Genomic DNA, 25,359 nt, shown 5'->3' on the forward strand with positions numbered 1-25,359 from the left:
CCCTCCCCTCCCCTGCCCTGCCCCTGCCCCTGCCCCATGCTTCCATCTCTCCATTTCAAGCATATTGGTTTTTGGCCCTTCAAAACCAGCCATACTTCTACCTACCAGAGTGCTTTTACATAGGTTATTCCTTTGGTATATATCAGTAAGAGGACATACCCGTGAGTGCTAGGGAACCTGAAGAATTTAACAAATACAGTGCTATCAGCTAAAAACAAGAAGAATTATGCTTTCCTGAAAACATTCTAGAATTACACAGGTATTACTCATGATTTTGTCATTGATCTGGATATCCAGGTTCTTGTCCTGGCACCAAAGTTTAATCCCAAGATCTTAGATGATATATTTAATAAACGTGTGACTCAGTTTCTCCATCTATAAAAACAATTAGCTATCAAGAACATGATAGATACACTAAATCAACTACCTAAACTGTTGAATGCAATTCATGGTTGTATTTGTTATGTGAGAGCAGAAAATTACAATACTTTCTTTCAGACCTTTACCAAATCCAACCTCTTATGTGCCCAACCAGATATCTTAGTCATGCTACAGTTATTTAAAGCTCTCATTTGTAAAAAAAAAAAAAAAAAAAAAAATTATCCAGCATTCATATTTACAAATAAATGAGATAAATGGGGAACAAGAATAGCCACTTTAGATGCTATTTAACATCCGTTCTCTTTTCTTTCTATAATAGTGACCTCTACTTTCCTTGGAGACCTTACTTCCTCCCCTACTCCCAGACATGTGGGAAGAGATAGCCCCACCCATCTTCATTCCCAGAGCCACAGTGACGATCAGGAGGTTTAATCAGAACTAAGGAGATACAGCTGGGGACTTCTGCTTACAATTATGCTCTTTCTACTGGACTTGAATCTAGGGGGATGTACTTGATAGCTTCGATCATCCATTCTCCTCATTTATCTACCTTATTGTATGCCCTGAAGAAAACTGGTCTGCACATTATAAGTTCCCTCTAGCTTCTGGTTGAATTTAGACAATGAAGAGTATGAGCAAGAGTACAGCCTTTGGGTCATCTTGCAGGGTCTGAGAGTAAGGCCGACGTGAAGGGAAATAGAGCCATGGCTGGGAGAGGGACTGGGTCCTGGCCCCATTGGCTGACTGGCTGATTCTGGTCATGCCAAGGCTATTATATACACTGATTCTTTAGTTGCATGAGCCAGGACATTTCCTTTTTTTTTTTTTCCCTCAAAACATTTTGAGTTTGGGGCTTCAAACACGTGAAACAGAGTCTTAATGAAGGTATAACTAAAAATATAGCTCTGAAGTGAAGATGCATGGATCCCTGATCCTGAGGACTCTAAATCTGACCTAAATACAGTTCCAGTCTCCCTAAGGCCCCATCCTACAGCAGATCCTGTTTTGAGATTTCTCTGAGATTCTGTCTCTCTTATACATGATTTATAGCCTTATAATATTACAATATTCACCATCTTTACTCACCATGAATCAGTTTGTTCCTTGGAGCAAAGTGAATGTAATGAAACAGTTCCCATCTTACAGATAGGGAAATGGAGGCCAAGATATATGAAGAGACTTCATCAAAGCCAAACCTGAACGTGGCAGGCAGGTCTCTGGCCAAGGATCTGTCCATGCTACCTCCGTTTCTTTATGTCCCCTTTCCCTCCTTCCCTATGCTTTCCCCTTCCCCTTTGCCCTGAATTTTTGTGGTCCGGTTGCTCTAGGAGCCTAGGTCTTGTCACATTATCTCAGCACTTGGATGAGACGGTTCCAGCTGTCAGAGAAGGAAAGGCATGGACTTGTTTTTCTCTGAGTTTCCTTCTATTTCTGTATGCTGATTTGGCCTTCAGCATGTGCCACCCTATGAAAGTTTGGGGGATGTTTTATAATGTTGCTTAACTTTATTTAGCTTCCCAAGTATTTATGACTTGCCTTCAAGATGAGAGTGAATTTAGCTGGTGTCCCTGATTCACCTTGGAAAAATCTATTGTGCCTAGCACAGTATCTGGCTTGCATTAGATAATCAGTAAATATCCATTGACAAGATTGACTAAAAGAATCTTACATTAGGCAAAATGCTGGCTAAGCTGCTGTAACAAAATTACTGTGGCTCCAACATGACAGAAGTTTATTTTTCTCTCACTCCCCAGAGGTGTGCAGGCAGTCCAGGGTGGGCAGGCGGCTCTGTTCTATGAAGTCATCCAAGGACTCCTTGCCCTGCTATCCTCTAGAGAGTGTCTTTCTCCTCATGGTCAGAGCTGGTTTACCAGTACATTCACATTCTGGCCTAAGCAAAGGGGGAAAGGGAAAGTGAAGGGAAAGGGAAAGTGAAAGGAAAGAAGGTAACTTCCTTATAAAGATGTGATTCAAATGTGCACATATTACCTCTGCTTGCTTCTCATTGGCTAAATCACTGTCACGTGCTCGTGCTAGCTTGCAAGTGTGTTGGGGGAAGTCAGGGACCCCGAATGGAGGGACTGCCTGGAGCTCCGGCAGAGGAACACAAATTGTGAAGATTTCATGGACACTTATCGGTTCCCAAATAATACTTTTATAATTTCTTATGCCTGTCTTTACTTTAATCTCTTAATCCTGTTATCTTCGTAAGCTGAGGATATACGTCACCTCAGGACCACTATGATAACTGTATTAACTGTACAAATTGATTGTAAAACGTGTGTTTGAACAATATGAAATCAGTGCACCTTGAAAAAGAACAGAATAACAGCAATTTTTAGGGAACAAGGGAAGACAACCATAAGGTCTGATTGCCTGCAGGGTCATTATATTGTATATACATATATACACATTTTATATATATATATATATACACATTTTATATATATATATACACACACATTTTATATATATACACACACATTATATATAGATACACATTATATATATACACATTATATATATACACATATATATACACACATTATATATATACACATTTTATATATATAAACATTATATATACATATAACATTATATATATATAACATTATATATATATAACATTATATATATATAACATTATATATATATATATATAACATTATATATGTGTGTGTGTGTGTATGTCCAAGAGTAATGAAAACATGTTACTGCAGAAAGACTGGTCCAATAATGTTCACAGGAGCCTTATTCATAATTAGCCAAAAGGTAGAAACAAACCAAATGTCCATCAACAGGAGAATATTTAAACATGTTGTGGGATATTCATACTGGAATACTGGAAGGCTACTCAGCAATAAAAAGGAATGAATTCCTGATACATGAAACAACCAGGGCTGATTTACTCATTTGGCATAGTAGGCACAGTTCTGGGGCCTGTGAAAATAAACTTTTAGGTGGAAGAAAATGTTTTAGGTGAAAGAAATTGTCATATTCATCTTTATAGCAACATAGTCATAAGATAATTTTTGATTATATAGTTTGTCATATTCATCTTTATAGCAACATAGTCATAAGATAATTTTTGATTATATAGTTTGTCATATTCATCTTTATAGCAACATAGTCATAAGACATAATTTTTGATTATATAGTGTGTGTACATAAAATGAAGGGGCTCATGAAGTGCTTAGGGCCCATAGAAATCATAATGCAGGCCTACAAACAAGAATAAATATTAAAATATGTGTTAAGCCAAAAACCTGGGACACGAAAGAATACATGCTGTACTCTTAAATAGAATTCTACGACAGGCAAAACTAATCTATGTTGATAGTGACCAGAAAGTGATAACCTCTGGAGTGGGGAGAGATTGCCAAGAAGGGAATGAAGGCACTTTCAGGGATGGCAGACATGCTCTATATCTTGTTTTTGGTGGTGGTTATTTAGGTGTATATACAATCTCCTAAAATCATGGAACAGAACCTTTAGGATCTGTACATTAACATTTTATTGTATATTAATTATGCCACAATTTTAAACAAAGGGGAAGAATAGACAGGGTACAATGAATAATTTCTGTGACAGATTTGATAAATGAATTACTAGGACAGTGTTTGCTGACAAGGTTTAACATTGCATTCTTGTAGAAAAGCTTTAGGAACTCAAAGGGAAGAGTCCAGGCACTGTGACAGGCCAGTGGGGAATGAACCACACTGCTCTGTATTAATCAAGCTTTTTTATTGCAAACAACAGAATATATCTGGTAAGCTTATACAGCACAGGAATTTATCAGAAGAATAACAGGAAGTACTGTATTCACAACAGTCTCTGAAAACAGGCAGGAATTTAAGACAAGATCAGACCATCAGATGGCTGGTGGATCATATGATGCCATAATCCTATACCCTTGCCCCAACCAACCCACATATAATCTCAGGCCTTCACTGCATCTTTTCATTACTCCTCCAAAACTGAAAACCTATGTGTGAGCCTCTGGTTGGCTGAGCCTCGGCAAAGCCTACATATAATAACTCCCATGGAGATGGAAGAGTCAATGTGTTTCACTGGCTTCTAGATGGGAGGTGGGGCCCCCAAATGACCAATGTTCCCAACAAAACCTGAACAATCTGAAATTATTCAGATTTCTGCTTGTCATTCTAACCTCTGTTCAGGACTTCCAAGATCCAGGACAGGCCCAGTGTAGATACCTGTGTCCCAAACCACTGATCTGGGCTAGGAAGACTGAATCACAGGTGTGGAAACTCACCCGGGTTCAACCATCTAGGTGACGAATTAGGCCAGGACCTGGGCAGGAAGACCATTTATTCTGGGGAGATATGATGAGAGCTTGAATTACATGGGAGAAATATTTGTAAGGTAGATGGGATAACAGGACTTGATAAGTCTGTGGTGTGGAAAGGCTAGAAAAGAAAGGAATCAAAGGAATCCTGATTTGTGACTTGACAGGGTAGAAGGAGGTGTGGGTGTGTGTGTGCGTGTGTGTGTGTGCGTGTGTGTGTGTATGTGTATGTAGGGACAGTGACACTCAAGAGAGGCTAGGAATAGGTTTGTTTTATTCCTGTTTGGGGTGGTTGGGTAGGCAGGGTTAAGTTTTTGACTTGGTGAATTTGAGATGATGGCCAATATACAATTGACATTCCAGCTGGGGGGACCATTGAAGATCAAGTCTGGCAAGTCTACTAGCTGGCGCCTGGGTGAGCTGAGCCCAGCAGGTGAGGGAAAACGCGGGAAGAGGGTCTTGCAGATTCCAGACTTAGGAAGGGTCGCGGCTCCGCGCACGTGCTCTCGGGGTCACCTTCCCCGCGCCTGTGAGGGTGCCGGGAGTTCGTCCCCAGGTCCCGCCCCTGTGGGCGGGGCGAAGCAGCGTCGCCGCGAGGCCACCCGGAAGACCGAGCCGGGTAGGCGCTGTCTCCGTCGCCTCCAACCCCCCGGTCCGACCAGGGAAGGTGGGATGCTCTGATGGCCGGGCCTGCGGCGCTGAGCGCGGCGGCGGCGGCTGCTCTGGCGGCCGCCCTGCTCCTGCTGCGTCGTGAGGACCCTGGGGCTGGCCCCAGGTAACCCCTCCGCGTATGGGACCGAGCTGGGCCAGGTCTCCTGGCCGGGCCGGGGATACCGTGCGGGATGCCCAGTGATGCCAGCAGCTTGTGGCACCTGGGCGCACCCTCCAGCTCGGGCCCCTTCCCATGGGTCTGCTGGCTCAGGTGCGGGAGATGGCCGGGGAGCCGCGCCCCGCACGTGACTCAGCACTTTCCCCAGAGCCGGGACTGCGGAGAATAATAGCCTCCTTCCTAACAGATAAACAGCCCTTGTTCCTCGGGATAAGGACGGGCAGTCCCCTGACACCCTAAGACCGGCACCTGTCGATGTTATTTCCCCCAGCATGGCCGAAACAGAAGCCCTGTCGAAGCTTCGGGAAGACTTCAGGATGCAGAATAAATCCGTCTTTATTTTGGGCGCCAGCGGAGAAACCGGCAGAGTGCTCTTAAAGGAAATCCTGGAGCAGGGCCTGTTTTCCAAAGTCACGCTCATTGGCCGGAGGAAGCTCACCTTCGACGAGGAAGCTTATAAAAATGTGGTGGGTATTTCAGCTGGGACTCAAATGGACCCCCAGGATTCTGCGAGGTGAACATATTTCATGCCTAAAGGCTGAATACTGCCCTGCCAGTGGTGGGGGTAGTGAGAGGCCGTCAAAACTTGGCCAAGATTGGTCTGTGAGAGTCCCTCCCAGAAGTCTGACTCCTGGATTGTAGCCCAGGTGTGCCTCCCTCCGGCTCATTGTGTGGTCTTGGGCAAAGCCCTTCTCTCCATCTGCAACCCTATAAAGCTGGGTCTGGGTTGTAATGGGGGTGGGGGCTGGTGAGACAGAAGAGCACTGTTTTCAGGTTCATACAAGCTGTCTTCTAGAGGCAGCCCTGGTGACCTTGAGAATTTTCTCAGCCACTTTGCTGATTTTGTCAACCTGCGCACTTCACACTAATATTGTCAGGGATTCTGAAACTGCTTTGCAGAGTGAGAAAGGTCTGTGGCAGTGAAAGGTGGGGTTATTCACTTACAAGAATTTGCCCTGCCTGACTTCCCAGGCTTGTGTCTGTAAATCGGATATTCCCTTCACTCTAAGTTAAAGGTTTTTTTTTGTTTTGTTTTGTTTTGTTTTTGAGACGGAGTCTCACTCTGTCCCCCAGGCTGGAGTGCAGTGGCACGATCTCGGCTCAGTGCAACCTCTGCCTTTCAGGTTCAAGCGATTCTTCTGCCTCAGCCTCCCGAGTAACTGGAACTACAGGCGTGCGTCACCACTCCTGGCTAACTTTTGTATTTTTAGTAGAGACAAGGTTTCACCATGTTGGCCAGGCTGGTCTCGAACTCATGACCTCAGATGATGCTCCCGCTTCAGCCTCCCAAAGTGCTGCGATTACAGGCATGAGCCACCACGCCCAGCCTAAGTTACACTTTTATGATTATAGGAATGACATACCAGACTTCTGTCTTGTCATGACCCCCTAAATATCAGAAGCCTGAGTTTCTTGGAGATTCTGTTCTTTATTTAAAGGGAATTATCTGTGAACACAAATTAACATAGTGTGATCTCGAGACACCACAGCTACAGAATTTGGCCCCACAGGTTTCATAGGAAGAACATTTCAAATAACAAGCCATCTTGCAAATAAATGTTCTTGATTCTCGCAGGTCTGTGTTCAGGTCATGGTGTGAATGCCTTTGGTCCATCAGGACTTGTTTATTTAAAACAGACATCTTTCCTCAGGCTGAGGCAGATGTGTTCTCACCGGTTTTATGGGCTGTGTCAGATATTCATGGTAATTAGAAGCTGAAACTGAAGGCTGGGCATGGTGGCTCATGCCTGTAATCCCAGCGCTTTGGGAGTCCGAGGCAGGGGATCTCTTGAGGTCAAGAGTTCCAGACCAGCCTGGCCAACATGGTGAAACCCTGTCTCTACTAAAAATACAGAAATTAGCCGGGTGTGGTGGTGCATGCCTGTAATCTCAGCTACTCAGGAGGCGGACGTGCGAGAATCACTTGAACCCAGGAGATGGAGGTTGCAGTGAGCAGAAATTGTGCCACTGCACTCCAGCCTGGGTGACAGAGCAGGACTCTGTCTCAAAAAAAAAAAAAAAAAAAAAAAAGAAAGAAAAGAAAAGAAACAAATTGAAATCTGTGTTTTGAGTGTCGAGTTTTGGTGGCACATCTGTTTGACTAGGTACTTTGTGAAACCCTATTTTTCTTCTTCTTTTCTTTTCTTTTCTTTTTTTTTTTTTTTGAGATGGAGTCTTGCTCTGTCGCCCAGTCTGGAGTGCAGTGGCGCGATCTCAGCTCACTGCAAGCTCCGCTTCCTGGGTTCACGCCATTCTCCTGCCTCAGCCTCCCAAGTAGCTGCGACTACAGGTGCCCACCACCACACCCGGCTAATTTTTTTTTGCATTTTTAGTAGGGACGGGGTTTCACCATGTTAGCCAGGATGGTCTCGATTTCCTGACCTCGTGATCCGCCCACCTCAGCCTCCCAAAGTGCTGGGATTACAGTGAAACCCTATTTTTCTTTAGTGTCATAGGCAGTGCCAGAAAAATTCTTTTCAGAGTTGATGGTAAGAATGGAAACCAACATTTTATCTGAGTTCTTGGATGATAGGAATTTATCATGCTTTCTTTTTTAAGTTATACAGCAAACTTATAAGGTTAGATGGAGGTTCTTAAACTTCTTTGTGCATGAGAATTAAGGTGGGTGCTTGTTAAAAGTGCAGATTCTGATTCAGAACTATTGGTGTGGGATGTAGGAATATGCCTTTTTATTAAGCACTCCCTGACTAATTATAATGCAAATGGTTCATGGATTGGACTGAAGGAAAGATTATCACCCCCATTTTACAGCTGAAAAAAAAAAAAGCTGTAGTGTATGATGAATAATTTGCCCATAATTACATGCCTAGTGAGTAGCAAGCCCAAGATTTGCAGCTAGGTCTTCTTTAAGATGCCAAATGCCATCTCTTGCCCTCACATCATACCTCAGTGGTCTCCTTCCTGGTAAGCTACACACAGGTCTTTTATTTTTCCAGAGAGAGATTATAATCGAACCTGACTTCAGAAATCTGGATCACCGCTAGTCCAGTTATCTAGACTGTGGACATATGTGTGTGTTCTTGATTTTCAATTGAGGTTCATTGCTTTTTGGTTGGAGAAAAGGAATTTGTAAAATGTGATGTTAAGTGGACAGGCCTATCAGTAATGTTCTGTAACTTAGTCTTTAAATCTAGAGGGGGTTTTTGGTCTGTTGTTTAAATAACATGAAACTACATACAACTGTGTCCTTGCCTAGAATCAAGAAGTGGTGGACTTTGAAAAGTTGGATGACTACGCTTCTGCCTTTCAAGGTCATGATGTTGGATTCTGTTGCCTGGGTACCACCAGAGGGAAAGCTGGGGCGGTAAGGAAGGCATATGCTCTTTTCCCTTTTTGCTGGCCAGTAATATCAAGGATGCTTTTCTTGCTCACTCTTTTTCTTTGTGCCTGTTGCAATGCTTAAATGTGAATAAGCCTTTATTGTTTAAGATTCTATATGCTGCACTAACCTTTGGTATCCTTTTAGTAGTACTGATAAGTTCGTCTTTCAAAGTAATCCTTGAGTTCAGGCCCCAGTGCTGGAGACGTCGTAAATATTTACATGATTTTGCCTATTGTGATTATCGCTATCACTACATCCCCTGACTAAGGGAAACCATGATGTCTGAGTAAAACTAATTGGTTTATGCTGTTAACAATCAGCTGTTTTTCCCTTTAATAAATGTTTGAAATTTGAAATGTTCTGTCTCACTTGAGTGATTTGCTTCAACTTATTTTCATGTCAAGCTTTAAACTTCTGGAATAGAACATCAGAACACAGGCACGATTCAACCAGCCTCCAGCGATGACTCAGCCTTCAGCGATGATTCAACCCCACTAATGATTCAGTCTTTACTGACGCAAAAGTCTTTTAACACACATTTTATTTTCTTTTTAATGGTGTTCTAAATTGAGTCAGCTCCTGTACAGAAGTCATAGTTTACTACATAGTTAGAAATCAGAGTTTACTACCTGGATTCTGGGCAAATGTTAATGCGGGTACATCTTATTTAATTTATACTTTGACTATAGTTTATTCCTCTGGCAGAATTTACATGCTGGAGCTGAAAAAAACCTGCACGTTCTGCATATGTATCCCAGAACTTAAAGTAAAATTTAAAAATATTTAATAATAAATACATAAATAGAAGAAAGTGAAAAAAGTAAATAAATAAATAAAGCCCAGGCACAGTGGTTCATGCCTGTAATCCCAGGAAAAAAAGAAAAAAGAAAAAAATATATATATATGACTATGACTCTGCCATGGGAATTCTCCTTAGGTTTATAAGCCAGACCTCTTCACCTGAATCATTAAGGGAGCATATAGTGAAGAACTATTCATTTATACCAACCGAGTAGTTAGATTCAGATGTATTTCTCTGGGCCTCCTTGTGATGCAAAGAGTAATTCTATGTATGCTTTCAATCAAGATGTATTTCCGTACCTTCTGCAGTTCTGCATATCTATCCTGGAACACAGCTGGGATTGGAGCTCTGTGATGGGAACTATGGATTATAGAGAAGTTTGACTTTCCCAGGAATTGGCACATTATCTCTCCTAGAAAGGGTCATGTTCCTGCTTAACAGTGGGTGCAGTCTTTTCTGTCCCAGGCACAGTCACAAGTGGTGTGCCCTCCAAAAGCATTGAAAAACTTTTGTTCCAGGACACTGCAGGTTTGTCTCAAGTGCCAACCTGGTTTTGGTGGTGAGTCAGCAAAACAAAATGCTGCATTAGGCATAGAAGGGTTGATTTTCATGACATAAGGCAAATCTCATTATAGGGTGTGCCAGGGAAAAGTCTAAACTGCTTTTTGTGTTCAAACTGGGTAATGCAATTTTAATCAGAGGAATTGTGTGTCTTCACTATCCAGAATTTTCTTTTTTAATGGGGTTGGTTCTTCACCTCTCAGGCTATTCAATACCTTTTGTTCTCCTTTAAAATCAGTTTGGAAAGATAAAAGGAATTAACTAGTAAGCAAGAATAGACTAATGAGCCTAGACTATTCACCTAGCTTAGAAATGAATTAGGACTTAAATGATTTAAGAGGTTAGTGGTGGAAAGCAAGCTGACACTTATACCAGAAAAGTGTTTTGTTTGTTTTGGGGGCTTTAAAAAAAAAACTAATTTGGGCTGTGTACAATATAAAGTTGGGAGGTTGATAACTTTAGCCAATGTGAAAGAGGTGACAGTTCATATGTGGCTAAGTAACGATAGTGTGTTAAGTGGGGGTTGTGGATTTCCAAGCTTATCCCAGCTGGTGTTCTGGGTCAGCAGCCCTCTCTGTAGAAAAAAGTTCGTTGGGTGGTTTATCACATGAGTACTACAAAGCTAGTGGCAAAACTAGTACGCTTCACTAGGGATTTTGTAACTGGAACACCTCATATATTGCCTTAGCAGTCTGTGTTTCCAGCAGAGAAACTTCAAGAAATTCAGCGTTTTTGTCTCAGTATTGAGATCCTCTGAGTAGGTGGCTTATTTCCCTGTGATGTTCAGTGTATTAGTTTGCTAGGGCTGCCATGACCCAAGTAGCTTGAACAACAGAAACGTATTGTCTCACAGTTCTGGAGGCTAGAAGTCTGAGATCCAGGTCTCAGCAGGCTGGTCAGTGCTCTGAGGCTGAGCCCTTGAGTTTCAAGGCTCTCTCCTTGTCTTGTAGATGGCAGCCTTCTCTTTGTGTCTCTTTACGTGGTATTTTCCCTGAATACCTGTGCCTATGTCCCCATTTCCCCTTTTTATAAGACCACTAGTCATACTGGATTAGGGACCACCCTATTTAGTATGATCTCAACTAATTACATCTGCAATGAACTTATTTCCAAATAAGGTCATATTCTGAGGTAATGGGGGTTAGGAGTTCAACATACGCATTTTGGGGGGATGTAATCCAACCCACAAAATTCAGTCTACTCAGGTTTCTATTGACACTGGTTCTAGGAAAAGGTCTATTAGCTTTCCTCAGCTGTTTGGAAGACTATTTCCTTTAGCAGTAGCTGGGTAGATGCTAATCTTCCTTTTCATATTCACAGAACATAGTTGTTCAGTCAATGCACTGGCTCCCTGACTTGGCCCTGATCCAGATCTACTGCATCAGAATCTCTGAATTTGGAAGCTTGGAATCTGTATTTTTAGCAGGCTCCTTGGGAGATCCTGATGCAGTCAACCCTGTCCTTCTTGTTGAACCTACTTTCAAGAGGCATTGGGGTGTATTAATTCTCCTCACTTGCTGGTTTTCTGGGTACTGTGGTCCTGGATAACCTTTGCCTTGCTTTAGTGAGTAACTTGTTTGCTAGTGAAGATCGAAATAGCCTTTGAAAACCAGATCTGTATTGTCCTGGAGTGAAGCACAAAAACTTAGAGATGCCAGTGAGAATAGTTCATTTCCCCTTATTTGTATCAAAAGAGGGATTTGATTAGTGAATTCAAGGTGGTTCGATGTGGTTTCACCTTTTCATTTGTTTCCTCACCTGGTAGTAGTAGGCTCCAGAAGTCCAGGTTCTTGTTTTCTGTTGAGTGGATGATGTCATTAATGTGATTAGTGTGGCCACTGTGACATTTATTAGGCATCTCATGGCCCATCTCATTAGAATCTTATGGCTTCTGATTCTAATGATCTGCTCTTCTAATTCAAAGGTTTACAATACAGCCTGCCACCTGTTTTTGTACAGCCTGTGAGCTAAGAATGTCTTTATATATATATATATTTTTTGAGATGGAGTCTCGCTCAGCTGCCCAGGCTAGAGCACAGTGGTGCAATCTCGGCTCACTGCAAGCTCCGCCTCCCGGGTTCACACCATTCTCCTGCCTCAGCCTCCCAAGTAGCTGGGACTACAGGCGCCCACCACCATGCCCAGCTAATTTTTTTGTATTTTTAGTAGAGATGGAGTTTTACCATGTTAGCCAGGATGGTCTCGATCTCCTGACCTCGTGATCTGCCCGTCTTGGCCTCCCAAAGTGCTGGGATTACAGGCGTGAGCCACCGCACCCGGCCTATATTGTTAAATGGTTAAAAAATTCAAAAGAATAATGTCATACCATGTGAAAATATAAAAACTTCAAATTTTAGTCTTTATACATAAAGTGGTATTGGGACACAGCCATGCTCATTACTTTATGTATTATCTGTGGCTGCTTTTGTGCTATTAACATAATGGTAGAGCTATATAGTTGCAACAGAGGCCTGCAAAGCTAAAAATAGTTACTGTCTGATCCTTTACAGGAAAAGTTTGCCCACCCTTGTTCTAATCTCTGTTGTTTTATTTGATGTCTAGGAGGGGGCTTGTGAAGTGGCGAGGTCCTAGCTGGTTCAAGGGACCCAGATCACAGGCCCTGTTTGGTTGCCAAGTAGCTATGGAGCCTGGAGTTTGCTGGTTAGCTTTTGGAGGCCACTGCCTCCTTGTCTGTCAGAAGGAGGTGACCAGTGAACCCACCTTCCTACTGCAAAATTCTTAAACATTTTTCTGTTTTTTTGAGACAGAGTCTCATTCCATTGCCCAGGCTGGAGTGCAGTTGTGTGATTTCAGCTCACTGCAGGAGTGCGATTTCGGTCACTGCAGCCTCCACCTACCCAGCTCAAGTAATCCTCCCACCTCAGCCTCCCAAGTAGCTGGGACCACAGGCATGCGCCACCATGGCTGGCTAATTTTTGTATTTTTTTTTTTGTAGAGACAGGGTTTTGCCATGCTTCCCACCCAGGCTGGTCTTGAACTCCTGGGTTCAAGTGATCTGCTTGCCTCGGCCTCCCAAAGTGCTGGGATTACCATGAGCCATCGCACCCGGCCTGAAAAATTCTTTGACTCTATGAAACACAGAAGAAAGAATATCTAATTGGAAAACTTTTTCAGGAACATATAGATTGACCCAGGAATCCTCAGTATCTGCTTGATTTTATTTATCTATCCAGAACTCCTTCTCTAACCAAGATCTTTCCCCTACCATTGAACATCAAATATGGAGATGCCCTCCAGGACACAAACAAAAGGTGCCTCAGATTATACCATTTGGTGTTTGTCAGCATCTTTGTTTTCTGGTCTAATTTATAGGGTTGGATTGAAAGGGAGTGAAGGAGAAAGAACCTGAAGCAGAAATAGGGCTGAGTGGGACCTTTACAGAATGATAGACCCACCCTTCTTGGAAAAAGATCCCCATGATTTACTTTTTTATAAATTAATTAATTTTTTAGAGACAGGGTCTCACTGTGTTGCCAAGGCTAGACTCAAATTCCTGGGATCAAGCGATCTTCCTGCTTCAGCCTCCTGAGTAGCTGGGACCACAGACCACCGTGCCTGACCCCATGACCTTCTTGAGTCGTTTAGATGTGCTAACTTGTCCTATCAGTCAGCACTGAAATACTATACCTTGCTAGGATGAGTTGTTCTGAAGCCAGAATGTTGTTTTTAGTTTTCAGGCACTGGTAAAGAAGATTAGAAGAAATACTTAGTAGCTTTGGATTTTAGTAAGACTTCAGAGTCGTTGGAGAATTTGTTGCCTTTGATGTTGTGGAGCCTATGAGGATATCTCTACTGAGTGTAGTATACTGTGTTTATTCTTTTTGAGAGGGTGCTGGGAAAGGACTTTATAGTGGGAACTTATTTAATTAATTCCTTTTTCTAGAAGGGACTCAGATTCCTAGCTTAGAGCAGGACACATTGGCTATGGAATCATAAAGACAGAATGACATGTGGACTTAATACTCTCAGAAGAGATGTCTGTCCACATGGTTAGGGAAACTAAGTACAGTTTTTCTGAAAATTGTGTTTCTGAGATATGAAATAGCTTGCTTTAGTTAGTTTTTCTGTTGTCTTTTTAATCGAGCTATTGGAGAACAACAAAGGGCATGAATAAGATTTTCGAGATTGCTCCTTTCATCTGTAAATAGAATCTTCCTCACTCCAGAGAAAATTGGTGTGTGATACCTCCTAGTCAGTCATCAGGACCCATGCTTTGGTTTGATTTTTAAGTCTTTGAAAGCTGTTGACCCTTTTGCTTTTGAGTTTCATTCACCAGCTAAAAGGCCACGCCATCAGGGTGACGGAAGTGAAATTCAAAATTTAGTGGGCTTGGAAAAACGCGTATTTATAATGAGCTTGAAGGCTCAGAGGATTTGTGAAATCGTTTTGGATTAACAGCCATTGATTGCTAATAAAACAATATTTAGCTTTGTCCAGAGAACAGCAATGGAGAAAGGTATGGGCACCTTGTCAACAGGCCCCATTGAGCAGGGATGATGGGCTAAGTGTGGGGGTCTCTGCAGCAGCGTGGGTGCTCGTCCTTCAAGGAGCGGTTGTCAGTTGTTAGCGAGGCGGGTGAAAGGAAGGACGCCAAAGTCTGATGGCTGGGGTGGTATTGATGTGCCTTAGCTGACTAATCAGATTGAAAAAGTCCCATGGTATTTATGTCACTTTAATTTTCATCAAACAATTGGAGACGACAGCACTCTATTAAGGAGAGGTTGATCCAGAACTAAAGCCAAATAAATTAGGGTCTCAGTTTAATCAAATTATCCTTTTACTGGCTCTGGATTAAGTGAGAGAGACAGCGTCGGTCAGGAGACTTGTGATTGGCTGAATCTTTCCCTTATTTTTAAAGAAACGGATGAAAGAAAAAGTATTTTAACAGACGACTATAATAATCCTTCCAATCAATCTTGCTAAAACAACAACAACAACAAAAAAAAAACTGAATTTATTTCACTAGTCAACTGTGTCATTTTGTTGTGAATAACTAACCTGTCATTAAAATCAGAGTTCTGCTGAACTGGCATGAGGGGAAGAAACAGATGTGGAAGAAAAATTTAGTGTTTTAGAATTTTTCTATGTAGTTTTGGGCTGTTTCTCTTGGCACACTTTGAGCACATCTAAAGTCTCCTTTTGGAGAATGGCTCTGAGGGTAATCACTTCTCTCAGGATGTGCTGAGTACTAAAATTGGTTTGCTTTACACTGATTTTAAAAGCAACTGCATGAATTTGAGTCAGTATATAGACAGCTTGGCAAGTCCGTTCAGGATTGAGTGTCAAAGTGTACAACAAAAAGTATACAAAAGGAGATGGTGATGACTCGTGAGTAAAGAGGTAAGTTTATATTACCCATAAACTAAGGTAGAAAAAGTAAGGCAGAAAAATAACACTGTCCTCCAGGTGGTGGATATAGTTAAAAATGTACTTGTGAGTGATGGGAAAGGAGGATGAGGAAGGCTTTTACGGTAATGGTAATGTTCTATTGCTTGATCTTGGAACTGGTGGCAGAGCATGTTCAGTTTATGAAAATTTATTGAGCTCTATACTTATGTTTACTTTTATGATACACTTCCATACAAAGTTAAAAAATCTGCACGGGCGTATTGTTTTAAAATTGAATTCTGTATTAGTTTCCTATTGCTGCTTTAATAAATTCCTCAAATTTAGCAGCTTAAGACAACACAAATTTATCATCTTAGAAGTCTGACACGGGTTTCCCTGAGATAAAATCAAGGTGTTGACAGAGCTGCATTCCTTTCTGGGAGGCTGTAGGACAGAAACCATTTCCATACGTTTTTCAGCTTCTAGAGGCCACCCCCATTCCTTGGCCTGTGGTCCCCTTCCCATCCTTAAGGCCAGCAGTGTGGTAGCTGAGCCCTTCTTAGGTTGCATTACTCCAGCCTGCTCTTCTGCCTGGTTCTTTTACTTTTAAGGGCCCTTGTGATTACATTAGGCCCACATGGATAATTCAAAGTAATCTCTCTGTTTCAAGGCCAGCTGATTAGCACCCTAATTCTAAACACTGAATTTCTAAAACACTGAATTTCCCTTCCACATCTATTTCTTCCCCTCATGCCAGTTCACTAGAACTCTGATTTTAATAATGTGTTTGTTACAACAAAATGACACAGTTGACTAGTGAAATAAATTCAGTTTTTTTGTTGTTGTTGTTTTAGCATGATTCATCTTGCTTCTGCCTAAATACCATCTGTGATGGAATTCCCCCTTGTCATGTAACATGACATATTCACAAAGATTAGGACGTGGGCATCTTTGAGGGACCATTATTCTGCCCACCACAATCACGGATTAGTCATTTTCATTAGCGAGAGAGGATGGGGGATAAAAAAGGAACATGGGTACAGTGAAAAGAGCACTGCTCAGAGTCCAGAATCTGCACTCTGCTCTCGGCTCTCCCACTTCCCAGCTAACAGTTCACCCGCCCACTGGACCTTGGTTCCTGTCTATATCATGAGGGGACTGGATGTGATATTTCCTAAGGTACCTTCTAACATTCTGTGAAAGATACACATCACCCTACCAAATAGAACATTTAGAATCAGTAACTACTGCAGAGCAAATTTTTTAATTAAAAAAAAAATCAGGCCGGGCGCGGTGGCTCACACCTGTAATCCTAGCACTTTGGAAGGCCAAGGTGGGTGGGTCATCTGAGGTCAGGAGTTCAAGACCAGCCTGGCTAACGTGGTGAAACCCTGTCTCTACTAAAATACAAAAATTAGCCAGACATGGTGGCGTGTGTCTATAATCCCAGCTACTTGGGAGGCTGAGGCAGGAGAATCACTTGAACTCAGGAGGCAGAGGTTGTGGTGAGTGGAGACCACGCCACTGCCCTCCAGCCTGGGCAACAGAGCAAGACTGTCTCAATCAATCAATCACTGGGGCAGTAGTCCAGTCTTCAGATTTGGAATTCCTGCTACTCTAAGACCTCATTCTGTAATTGTGACTACCTATAAAGTTCAGCTTCAATAGACTTTAGACTTGTCTTCAGCCGTCTTGGGTTTGAAGATGCCAGAATTTATGGTGGTCTCAAGAGACTGTTACTCCTTGGAATTCCCTTTTCTGGGTAAAGGTGCATGCTTTTCAGTTAGGCCCTGGAAGTGAGTCTATATTCTGTTATTTGTGCCATTCTCTTCCCTCCCCCTTTTATTGCCACTTAATTCTGTTTGTTTCTGACTGGATTTACCTTTTCTCTGCTTTCATTGGAGTTTTGTTCATTCATTTTTGGAGCATCTACCATATGCTGGACATGTGCTGATGCTGAGAGATGAATTAAGAAAAAAGACCCAGCCACCGCCCTCACTGGACTGAATCTAGATTGGGTGTCTCCAAACACTTTTGATTAGAGACCCATTAATAAAAACGTTTGAGGATGCCTTATTTACTAATGTGTGAGGTACATTGTAAAGCATACACAAAAATTGGGAATGTATAAATAGACTTTGTTCTCTTAGTGCCTGGGGAGTGTCCTCACCCATACTCGGAGACCCTACCACATTAGAATTGACACAGAAAACAGGAGTGTAAAGTTGTGAAGTTATTAAGACAAAAAAAAAAAAAAGTCTGGCTTAAAAGTAGTTTCTCAGCCTGATCTTACTGTTCCCTTTGTTCTTTGCAGATTTGTTTGGTGTCTGTGTTTCAATGTCATTGTCCTTGTTTCCTTATTGCAGTCCAGCCTTGCTGCTAAAGCTGGTATGTCTATCCAGAGGACCAGACCTGGAGCCTTTCCCAGGGTCTAAGCCTGACTTTCATGTATTGCCTGGACACATTTTATTTAGATCTCCATCCTTCCAGGCCTCCCAGCCTGCTACCCAAGCCAAGTAGTAATCTTTAAGATGAACTTGCTGCTTTTTGGAAATAACTCATGTCCTTTTCCCCCTTAGGAGGGATTTGTTCGTGTTGACCGAGATTATGTGCTGAAGTCTGCAGAGCTGGCAAAAGCTGGAGGGTGCAAACATTTCAACTTGCTATCCTCTAAAGGAGCTGATAAATCAAGCAAATTTTTATATCTACAAGTTAAGGTTTGTGCAAGTTTCTGTTTTTCATACACTTTGGAGAACCCTAGCTATTTGGCAGTACTAAAGAATATAAAATATTATATAATACAAAAACCATCAAATGCATCATATTATGCATTTGTATGGCTATGGGACTGCAGGAATATATTTAGTAAACAGGAATGATTTGAAAGGTAATTTCCAATGTCTTCCTCTCTATTAATTATCCAGCAACAAATGGAATGAGATATGGCATCTCCAGCCTTGACTGTCAGCATGGCAACTTAGCATTGGAAGAGACTTGGAGGCAGTGATTCTTAAACTTTTCCATCAGTTTCCCTAATGACTGAGCGGAAAGAAGAGCTTTTATTTGTGTAGAGATTTGGAGAAATCTATCCTGAAGCAGTATTCTAGTTACAGACTCAACTTTCTTTTCTTTTTTTTCTTCTTCTTCTTTTTTTTTTTTTTGAGACAGGTTCCCAGGCTGGAGTGCAGTGGCATGATCTTGGCTCGCTGCAGCCTCTGCCCCGCCAAGTAACTGGGACTAGAGGCATGAGCCACCATGCCTGGCTAATTTTTGTATTTTTGGTAGAGATGGGGTTTTGCCATGTTGCCCAGGCTGGTCTCAAACTCCTGAGTTCAAATGATCAGCCCATCTCAGCCTCCCAAAGTGCTGGGATTACAGGTGTGAGCCACTGCGTCTGGCCTCAACTTTCTTAAAAGTCTTACGTTTTATCTTTTAAAAATTTATGCACATTTTGCTATTCTTAGTACTATACATATCCCTGTTTATTTTAATTTAAAAGGTTTCTATTAACTTACCTTTCAGTTAAATTGATGCTGTTGGAAGATAGGCATGGCTTTGTCTTTGTGTGCCTCCCTTTGCACCCCAGGTGCCCACAGTTTAAGCAGCAGAGCCACAGAGGTCATTCAGCCGTAGACTTTTCCTATGTGAAGTCCTTTTACAGAAGTTCATCTCGCTTCTGCTTAAATATCTCCAGCACTACAGAGATTACTATCTCATTAGCCAACTTTTTCTATTTTGGGTCAGATCTACTTGTCCAAAAGTCTTTACCTTGAAGTGAAATTTATTGTTATGTAAATACAAATTGTTATCAGTTCTGCCTTTTAAAATAACAAAAATACGTCCAGTCTTTCTTTTGCATTGTAGTTTTTAAGACATTTGGAGATTATGGCCCCCTTAATTGTATGTTTCCCAGGCATAACACCTTTAAGTCCTTGCACCATTCTTTATGGGTTCCTGCGTCTAGCTCCTTCATGACTGCATCACTTTGCTAAGGGTGAACTTTGCAGTGATATTATACTGGAACTGCACTGGGAGTACTATTCATGCTCCGAACACTATGCTTTTTTAAAAAAATAAGATATAAGATTGTTACTATTTTACCAAACATCCTTATTATGTTGTTGGCTCATGATCAGCCTGTAATAATAAAAATTTCCAGATTTTTTTCACATGGCTTATAGCTGAGCCATATCTCACCTATCCTAAAATAGTATTTTGAACCAGATGAAGATCAGTGAGCCACCAATGAAATTACATGAAGAATGGAAAAGTTTCCACTTAATTGTCAGAGTTTAGAACAATTCTTAAAAGGAAAAAATCTGTTTTTCTTTTTTTTTAGAGTCAAAGTCTTGCTCTGTCACCCAGGTTGAAGTGCAGTGGTGCGGTCACAGCTCACTACAACCTCAGATTCCTGGGCTCAAGCAATCTCCAGCATCAACCTCCTGAGTAGCTGGGACTACAGGCATGAGGGACCAGGCCCAACTTGTTTTTCAAAACACTGACACATGTGGGTTCTGAGAAAGGTTATCAAATAGGATTTTTGCTCTCATTAGCAAGATCAACATTTATACCTTTTAGGAAAGAAAATATACATAAGATATTTCCTCATTGTTAAAGATAAAGGCATTACTACTGACTCACTGGGTTATAATAATGATTTAACCAGATTTTTAAAATAATAGCTAACACTAAATGAGCCAGGCAGTATTCTGAGGGCTTTTATGTGCATTTGTGTGGAAACAGGTACTGTGATATTAAGACCACCAGCTGTTGGCTGGGCACGGTGGCTCACGCCTGTAATTCTAGCACTTTGGGAGGCCGAGGTGGGAAGATCACTTGAGGCTGGGAGTTTGAAACCAGCCTGGGAAACGTGGCAAAACCCTGTCTGTACTAAAAATACAAAAATTAACTGGCACAGTGGTGTATGCCTGTAATCCCAGCTACTCGGGAGGCTGAGGCAGGAGAATTGCATGAACCCAGGAGGCAGAGGCTGCAGTGAGCCGAGATCACATCACTGCACTCCAGCATGGGGACAGAGTGAGACTCTGTCTCAAAAACAAGACAAAACAAAACAAACAACAACAACAAAAAACACCAGCTGTTAAGCGGCAAAGCTAGAGCTTGAACCCAGGCTGATTCCAAGGCCTATGCCACTAGCTCTTAAGTAATGAATAGCCTTTGTCACTAATACATGCAAAAGGGACCCAGCAGAGATTGGACCGTGACAGAGCCTCAGCAAATATTAAGGCCAATACAACGGAAAGACACCTCTGATTTCACTGCAATTGGCCTGCATTACCTGCAGCCTGGGATTATGAATTAGATTAATAAAGGACAGAAATGACAACCAAATGATCCAACCCAGAATGACGCTGAACAATATATAATTGCTTTTACAATTTGGAAAGATTATCTTTCCAAAATAATCCTTCAGCTACTGTGTGTAACATTCCTAGTATTTATTGCTTATTTTCTCAGCCTCCATGTGTGTATGAACTCCCCCGACCCACCCAATTTTAGAAACTCCTTTATTGTTTAGGAACATTTATCCTACTCAATGAAGTTTCAATTGCATTCATTCATGGTGGGCCAGCTCTGGGGGCTTGGATCAATCATGTGCTTTATGGGCATTCTGCTGGTGCTGTGGGGAGACGTGTCAGGATGTGGAGCCCAGAGTACTGGATGGGCCTCATGTCCTCTGTTCTCAGGGTTTATAAGCTTTGGTTTCCTCATCTGTTCAGGGTGAAGGTATACTTTCCAGACATGTGACATTTTATTATTGGGTATCATCCTTGACCTCAAGGAGTTTATAATCTGCTTGTATTGAGGGATCCTCAAAGACACCCCCAAGTTTGGTAATTCACTAGAAGGTTTCATAGGACTCAGCATATAGTCATACTCACAGCTACAACTTATCGCATTGAAAGGATATAGAGCAAAATCAGCAAAGGGAAGAGGTGTGTCGGATGAAGTCTGGAGGAAAGTAGGTACAAGCTTCCAAGAGGCCTCTCCCCATAGAGCTTGCACAGGATGTACTTAATGTCTCCAGCGATGAACGTTTTCTGCCAGAGAAACTCATCTGAGCCTAGGAATGCAGGGTTTTTATGGGAGCCAGTTACATAGGCACATTGGCCTAGCAAAATTGCAGCCCTCCAGAAGAAAGGCAAGTTTTCAGCATAAACCACATTGTTTGTACAGACAGTTTAGGCATAGTACATGACCCTTATCAGATAGGGAATGGTGAGAACACACCGAAAATCCAAGTTTGCAAGCACAAGCCAGGGGCCAAACTTGCAACAGGCCTTTCTAAGGATAGCAGTCTCAGCCTGCTATGGTATCTCTTTTATGCACACTGCTAATAGAGACAAAACAAATCTTTTAAAAAGCTAAGAAATGGGCCGGGCGCGGTGGCTCACGCCTGTAATCCCAGCCCTTTGGGAGGCCAAGGCAGGCGGATCACGAGGTCAGGAGATTGAGACCATCCTGGCTAACACGGTGAAACCCCATCTCTACTAAAAATACAAAAAATTAGCCGGGCGTGATGGCGGGTGCCTGTAGTCCCAGCTGCTCGGGAGGCTGAGGCAGGAGAATGGCATGAACCCAGGAGGCGGAGCTTGCAGTGAACTGAGATTGCGCCACTGCACTCCAGCCTGGGTGACAGAGTGAGACTCCATCTCAAAAAAAAAAAAAAAAAAAAAAGCTAAGAAATGTGTATACACATAAAATATCGTGTATGACTGTTCATAGCAGCATTATTTATAATGGCCAAAGAGTGGGAACAACCTAGATAGCCATCGACTGATGAATAGATGAATAAAATGTGATATATTCATGCAATAGAATATTATTCAGCTATAAAAAGAAATGATACATACTACAACATGGGTGAACCTTGAAAATATTATGCTAAGTGTGAGGAGACAGTCACAAAAGACCACAAATTATATGATTCCATTTATATGAAATGTCCAGAATAGGCAAATCTATAGAGATAGAAGGTAGATTAGTGGTTGACTAGGTCCCCAGAGGGTAGGGTACGAGGAGTGACTGCTAATGATACGGGATTTCTTTTCAGGGTGATGAAATATTTTAAAACTTAGATCGTGATGAAGGTTACAGAGTTCTGTGTATATACTAAAAACCACCTATTAAAAAAAAGAACGGCCAAGCACGGTGGCTCTCGCCTGTAATCCCAGCACTTTGGGAAGCTGAGGCGGGTAGATCACTTGAGGTCAGGAGTTCGAGACCAGCCTGGTCAACATGGTGACAACCCCATCACTACTAAAAATACAAAAATTAGCCAGGCATAATGGCAGATGCCTGTAGTCCCAGCTACTTGGGAGGCTGAGGCAGGAGAATTGCTTGAACCTGGGAGGTGGAAGTTGCAGTGAGCCAAGATCATGCCCTTGCACTCCAGCCTAGGTGACATGGTGAGACTCTATCACACACAAAAAATACATAAATAAATAAATAATTAAAATTAAAAAATTTTTAAAAAGAAAAAGATATTTTAAAATAGCTACTTAAATGTCTGTGATGAGACAGGTTAAGTGCCAACTGAGTGGTACACACAGGCCAAGAAGGAGGCGTGCATGACCGTGTGGTAGTTCACAGGCCTTTGGAAGTGCCTGTGGGCTGAGCTCCTCAGGCATTTTGTTTCCAGAGATGCCTGCCATGAAAATGCATCCTTTATTTAACAAATTAGATTTAAAGCATCATCTAGATGTAATCTGTCTTAAAATTTTGTGAGGTTTAAGAAGTGAGTAATATAGTGGGTCTATGGTCTTCTGACCCACTGGAACTACCTATAAACCAAAAAAACGTTAGTGTCTGCTAGCATGCAACATGAATTCTGGACTAAATAGAGGATATTCTTTTATGATTGTACTAACATATGACTTACCCTCTCTGAATCTGTTTTAATATCAATAAAGTGAGAGGACTGACTATGCAGCCATTCACTCATTTAGTGGATCTTTTAAATGCAAGACTACACATCAGGATTAAATGATCTCTTCCTTAATTTCCCAGACTCCTTGGAACCTAAAATTCTAGATAAGGATATTTTGAGTATTGAGATCTGCAAAAGCATATTATCTCAAAACCACAAATTATTCTCTCTTAAACTTCACACAAGTGAGCTGGTCGCGATTAAATACTGAAAATGTGTTTTTTCTTAATAGGGAGAAGTAGAAGCCAAGGTTGAAGAATTAAAATTTGATCGTTACTCTGTATTTAGGCCTGGGTAAGTATAATATTTATACTGAATGAGAGTATGCCACTGTTGGTTAATCCCTAGATACTAATTTTTCATTTGGAAAGGCTGACAGCTGAAATATCTAAGATATGAAAGACATTGGCTAGAGGTAGATTGCTTCTCTGAAGGACACACCTTTTTGCTTAGAAAGAAAGAGTAGATGGTGGGGCCTGCTTCAGAATAGTCTGGAACTTCCTGGACAGCATTTGCTGCCTTCTTAAATCCTCTTCATGTGCCAAATAAAATCTTACATCTACTGTATTAGTCTGCTTGGGTTGCCATAACAGAATACAACACAGATTGGGTGTCTTAAACAACAGAAATTTTTTTTCACGCAGTCTGGAGATTGGAAGTCCAAGATCAAGGTGCCCTCAGGGTTGGTGTCTGGTGAGGCCTCTTTTCCTGGCTGGCAGACAGACCACCTTCTGGCAGTGTCCTCATATGGCCTTTCTTCTTTGTGTATGCAGAGAGAGAGAGAGACCTCTGATGTCTCTTCTTCTTATGAGGACCCCAGTCCCATCACACTAGTCCTGTTCCATCCTTAAGACCTCATTAAACTTAATTACTTCCCTTAATGCCTTATCTTCAAATATAGGCACCTTGGGGATTAGGGCTTCAACATTAGAATATTGAGGGGACACAGTTTTGTCCGTAATGCCCACTGTGGTCTCAGTGCAATTTACCACCTCTTCCTCTGCTTTTCTTTCTTTCTTTCTTTCTTTTATTTTAGAGTTCTGTTATGTGATAGGCAAGAATCTCGCCCAGGTGAATGGTTGGTTAGAAAGTTCTTTGGCTCCTTACCAGAATCTTGGGCCAGTGGGCATTCTGTGCCTGTGGTGACCGTGGTTAGAGCAATGCTGAACAATGTGGTGAGACCAAGAGACAAGCAGATGGAACTGCTGGAGAACAAGGCCATCCATGACCTGGGGAAAGCGCATGGCTCTCTCAAGCCATGACCACACTGGAGAAATGGTTTTTATTGTCAACCTTAACACCCATCACCAAATCGGTAATTTCAGGGTCTAAAAAAAGTCAGCATGTTTTAACTTTGTTGTTTTACTATCCTCAGGCATCCATTCCAATCAAGAAATGATGGTGCTCTGCATCAGTGGTTCAGAACCTGGTTATACATATAGATCACTCAGGGAGCTTTGGAAAAATAAAGATTTGTCAGCCCTATCTCAAACTTGAATCAAAATTTCTGGGGTGTGGGCACAATAATCTGTAATATTCTTTGTTTATACTTCCCCTGATGCCACTGGTTCTGATGCCACTGGTTAGGGGGCCTGCTTTGAAATGCTTGTCTGCAGAGTCACAGCAGCCATGAAAACCTTATGACCGTGCAAATGAGCTCTGCTCTAAAATTGTTGACATTCATGTCTCTGAGTTACAAAAGTGCTAATTCACTACATGTAATTGTGTAAGTAAACATTGTGCCTTTACTACTTCTTTATGTAATAGAAGTTATATACCTAAGCTTATATAATACATGGGGAGGATTAAATAAAGGAATAAAGATGAATGGACAACT

At 41.8% G+C, this 25,359-nt stretch overlaps 1 protein-coding gene across 6 annotated transcripts; it reads left to right on the forward strand.

The window, feature by feature from the left end:
• The first annotated feature begins 5,236 nt into the window (after positions 1 to 5,236).
• HTATIP2 (HIV-1 Tat interactive protein 2) lies at positions 5,237 to 25,359 on the forward strand. Of its 6 annotated transcripts, none has more exons than XM_031016227.3 (6): positions 5,237 to 5,306; positions 5,788 to 5,983; positions 8,734 to 8,841; positions 18,151 to 18,288; positions 23,755 to 23,816; positions 24,559 to 25,359. In XM_031016227.3, the coding sequence occupies exons 2-6, from the start codon at positions 5,789 to 5,791 to the stop codon at positions 24,782 to 24,784; spliced, it is 729 nt and encodes a 242-aa protein (XP_030872087.1). In that variant the 5' UTR covers positions 5,237 to 5,306; position 5,788; the 3' UTR covers positions 24,785 to 25,359. The 6 variants fall into 6 exon arrangements, with proteins under 6 accessions (XP_030872087.1, XP_055212576.1, XP_018893000.2 ...); XM_055356601.2 differs by having other exon boundaries at positions 5,247 to 5,306; positions 5,704 to 5,983; XM_019037455.4 differs by having other exon boundaries at positions 5,248 to 5,462.

Source organism: Gorilla gorilla, chromosome 9 (assembly GCF_029281585.2).
Source record: "Gorilla gorilla gorilla isolate KB3781 chromosome 9, NHGRI_mGorGor1-v2.1_pri, whole genome shotgun sequence".
Classification (NCBI taxonomy): Eukaryota; Metazoa; Chordata; class Mammalia; order Primates; family Hominidae; genus Gorilla; species Gorilla gorilla.

Bases quoted from the DNA above. Each gene is read 5' to 3' on its own strand.
- HTATIP2 (XM_019037455.4), top strand. From the start codon at position 5,368: ATGGCCGGGCCTGCGGCGCTGAGCGCGGCGGCGGCGGCTGCTCTGGCG. The intron at 5,463-5,787 runs GTAACCCCTCCG...TATTTCCCCCAG, and splicing joins GACCCTGGGGCTGGCCCCAG to CATGGCCGAAACAGAAGCCC. The intron at 8,842-18,150 runs GTAAGGAAGGCA...TTTCCCCCTTAG, and splicing joins CCAGAGGGAAAGCTGGGGCG to GAGGGATTTGTTCGTGTTGA.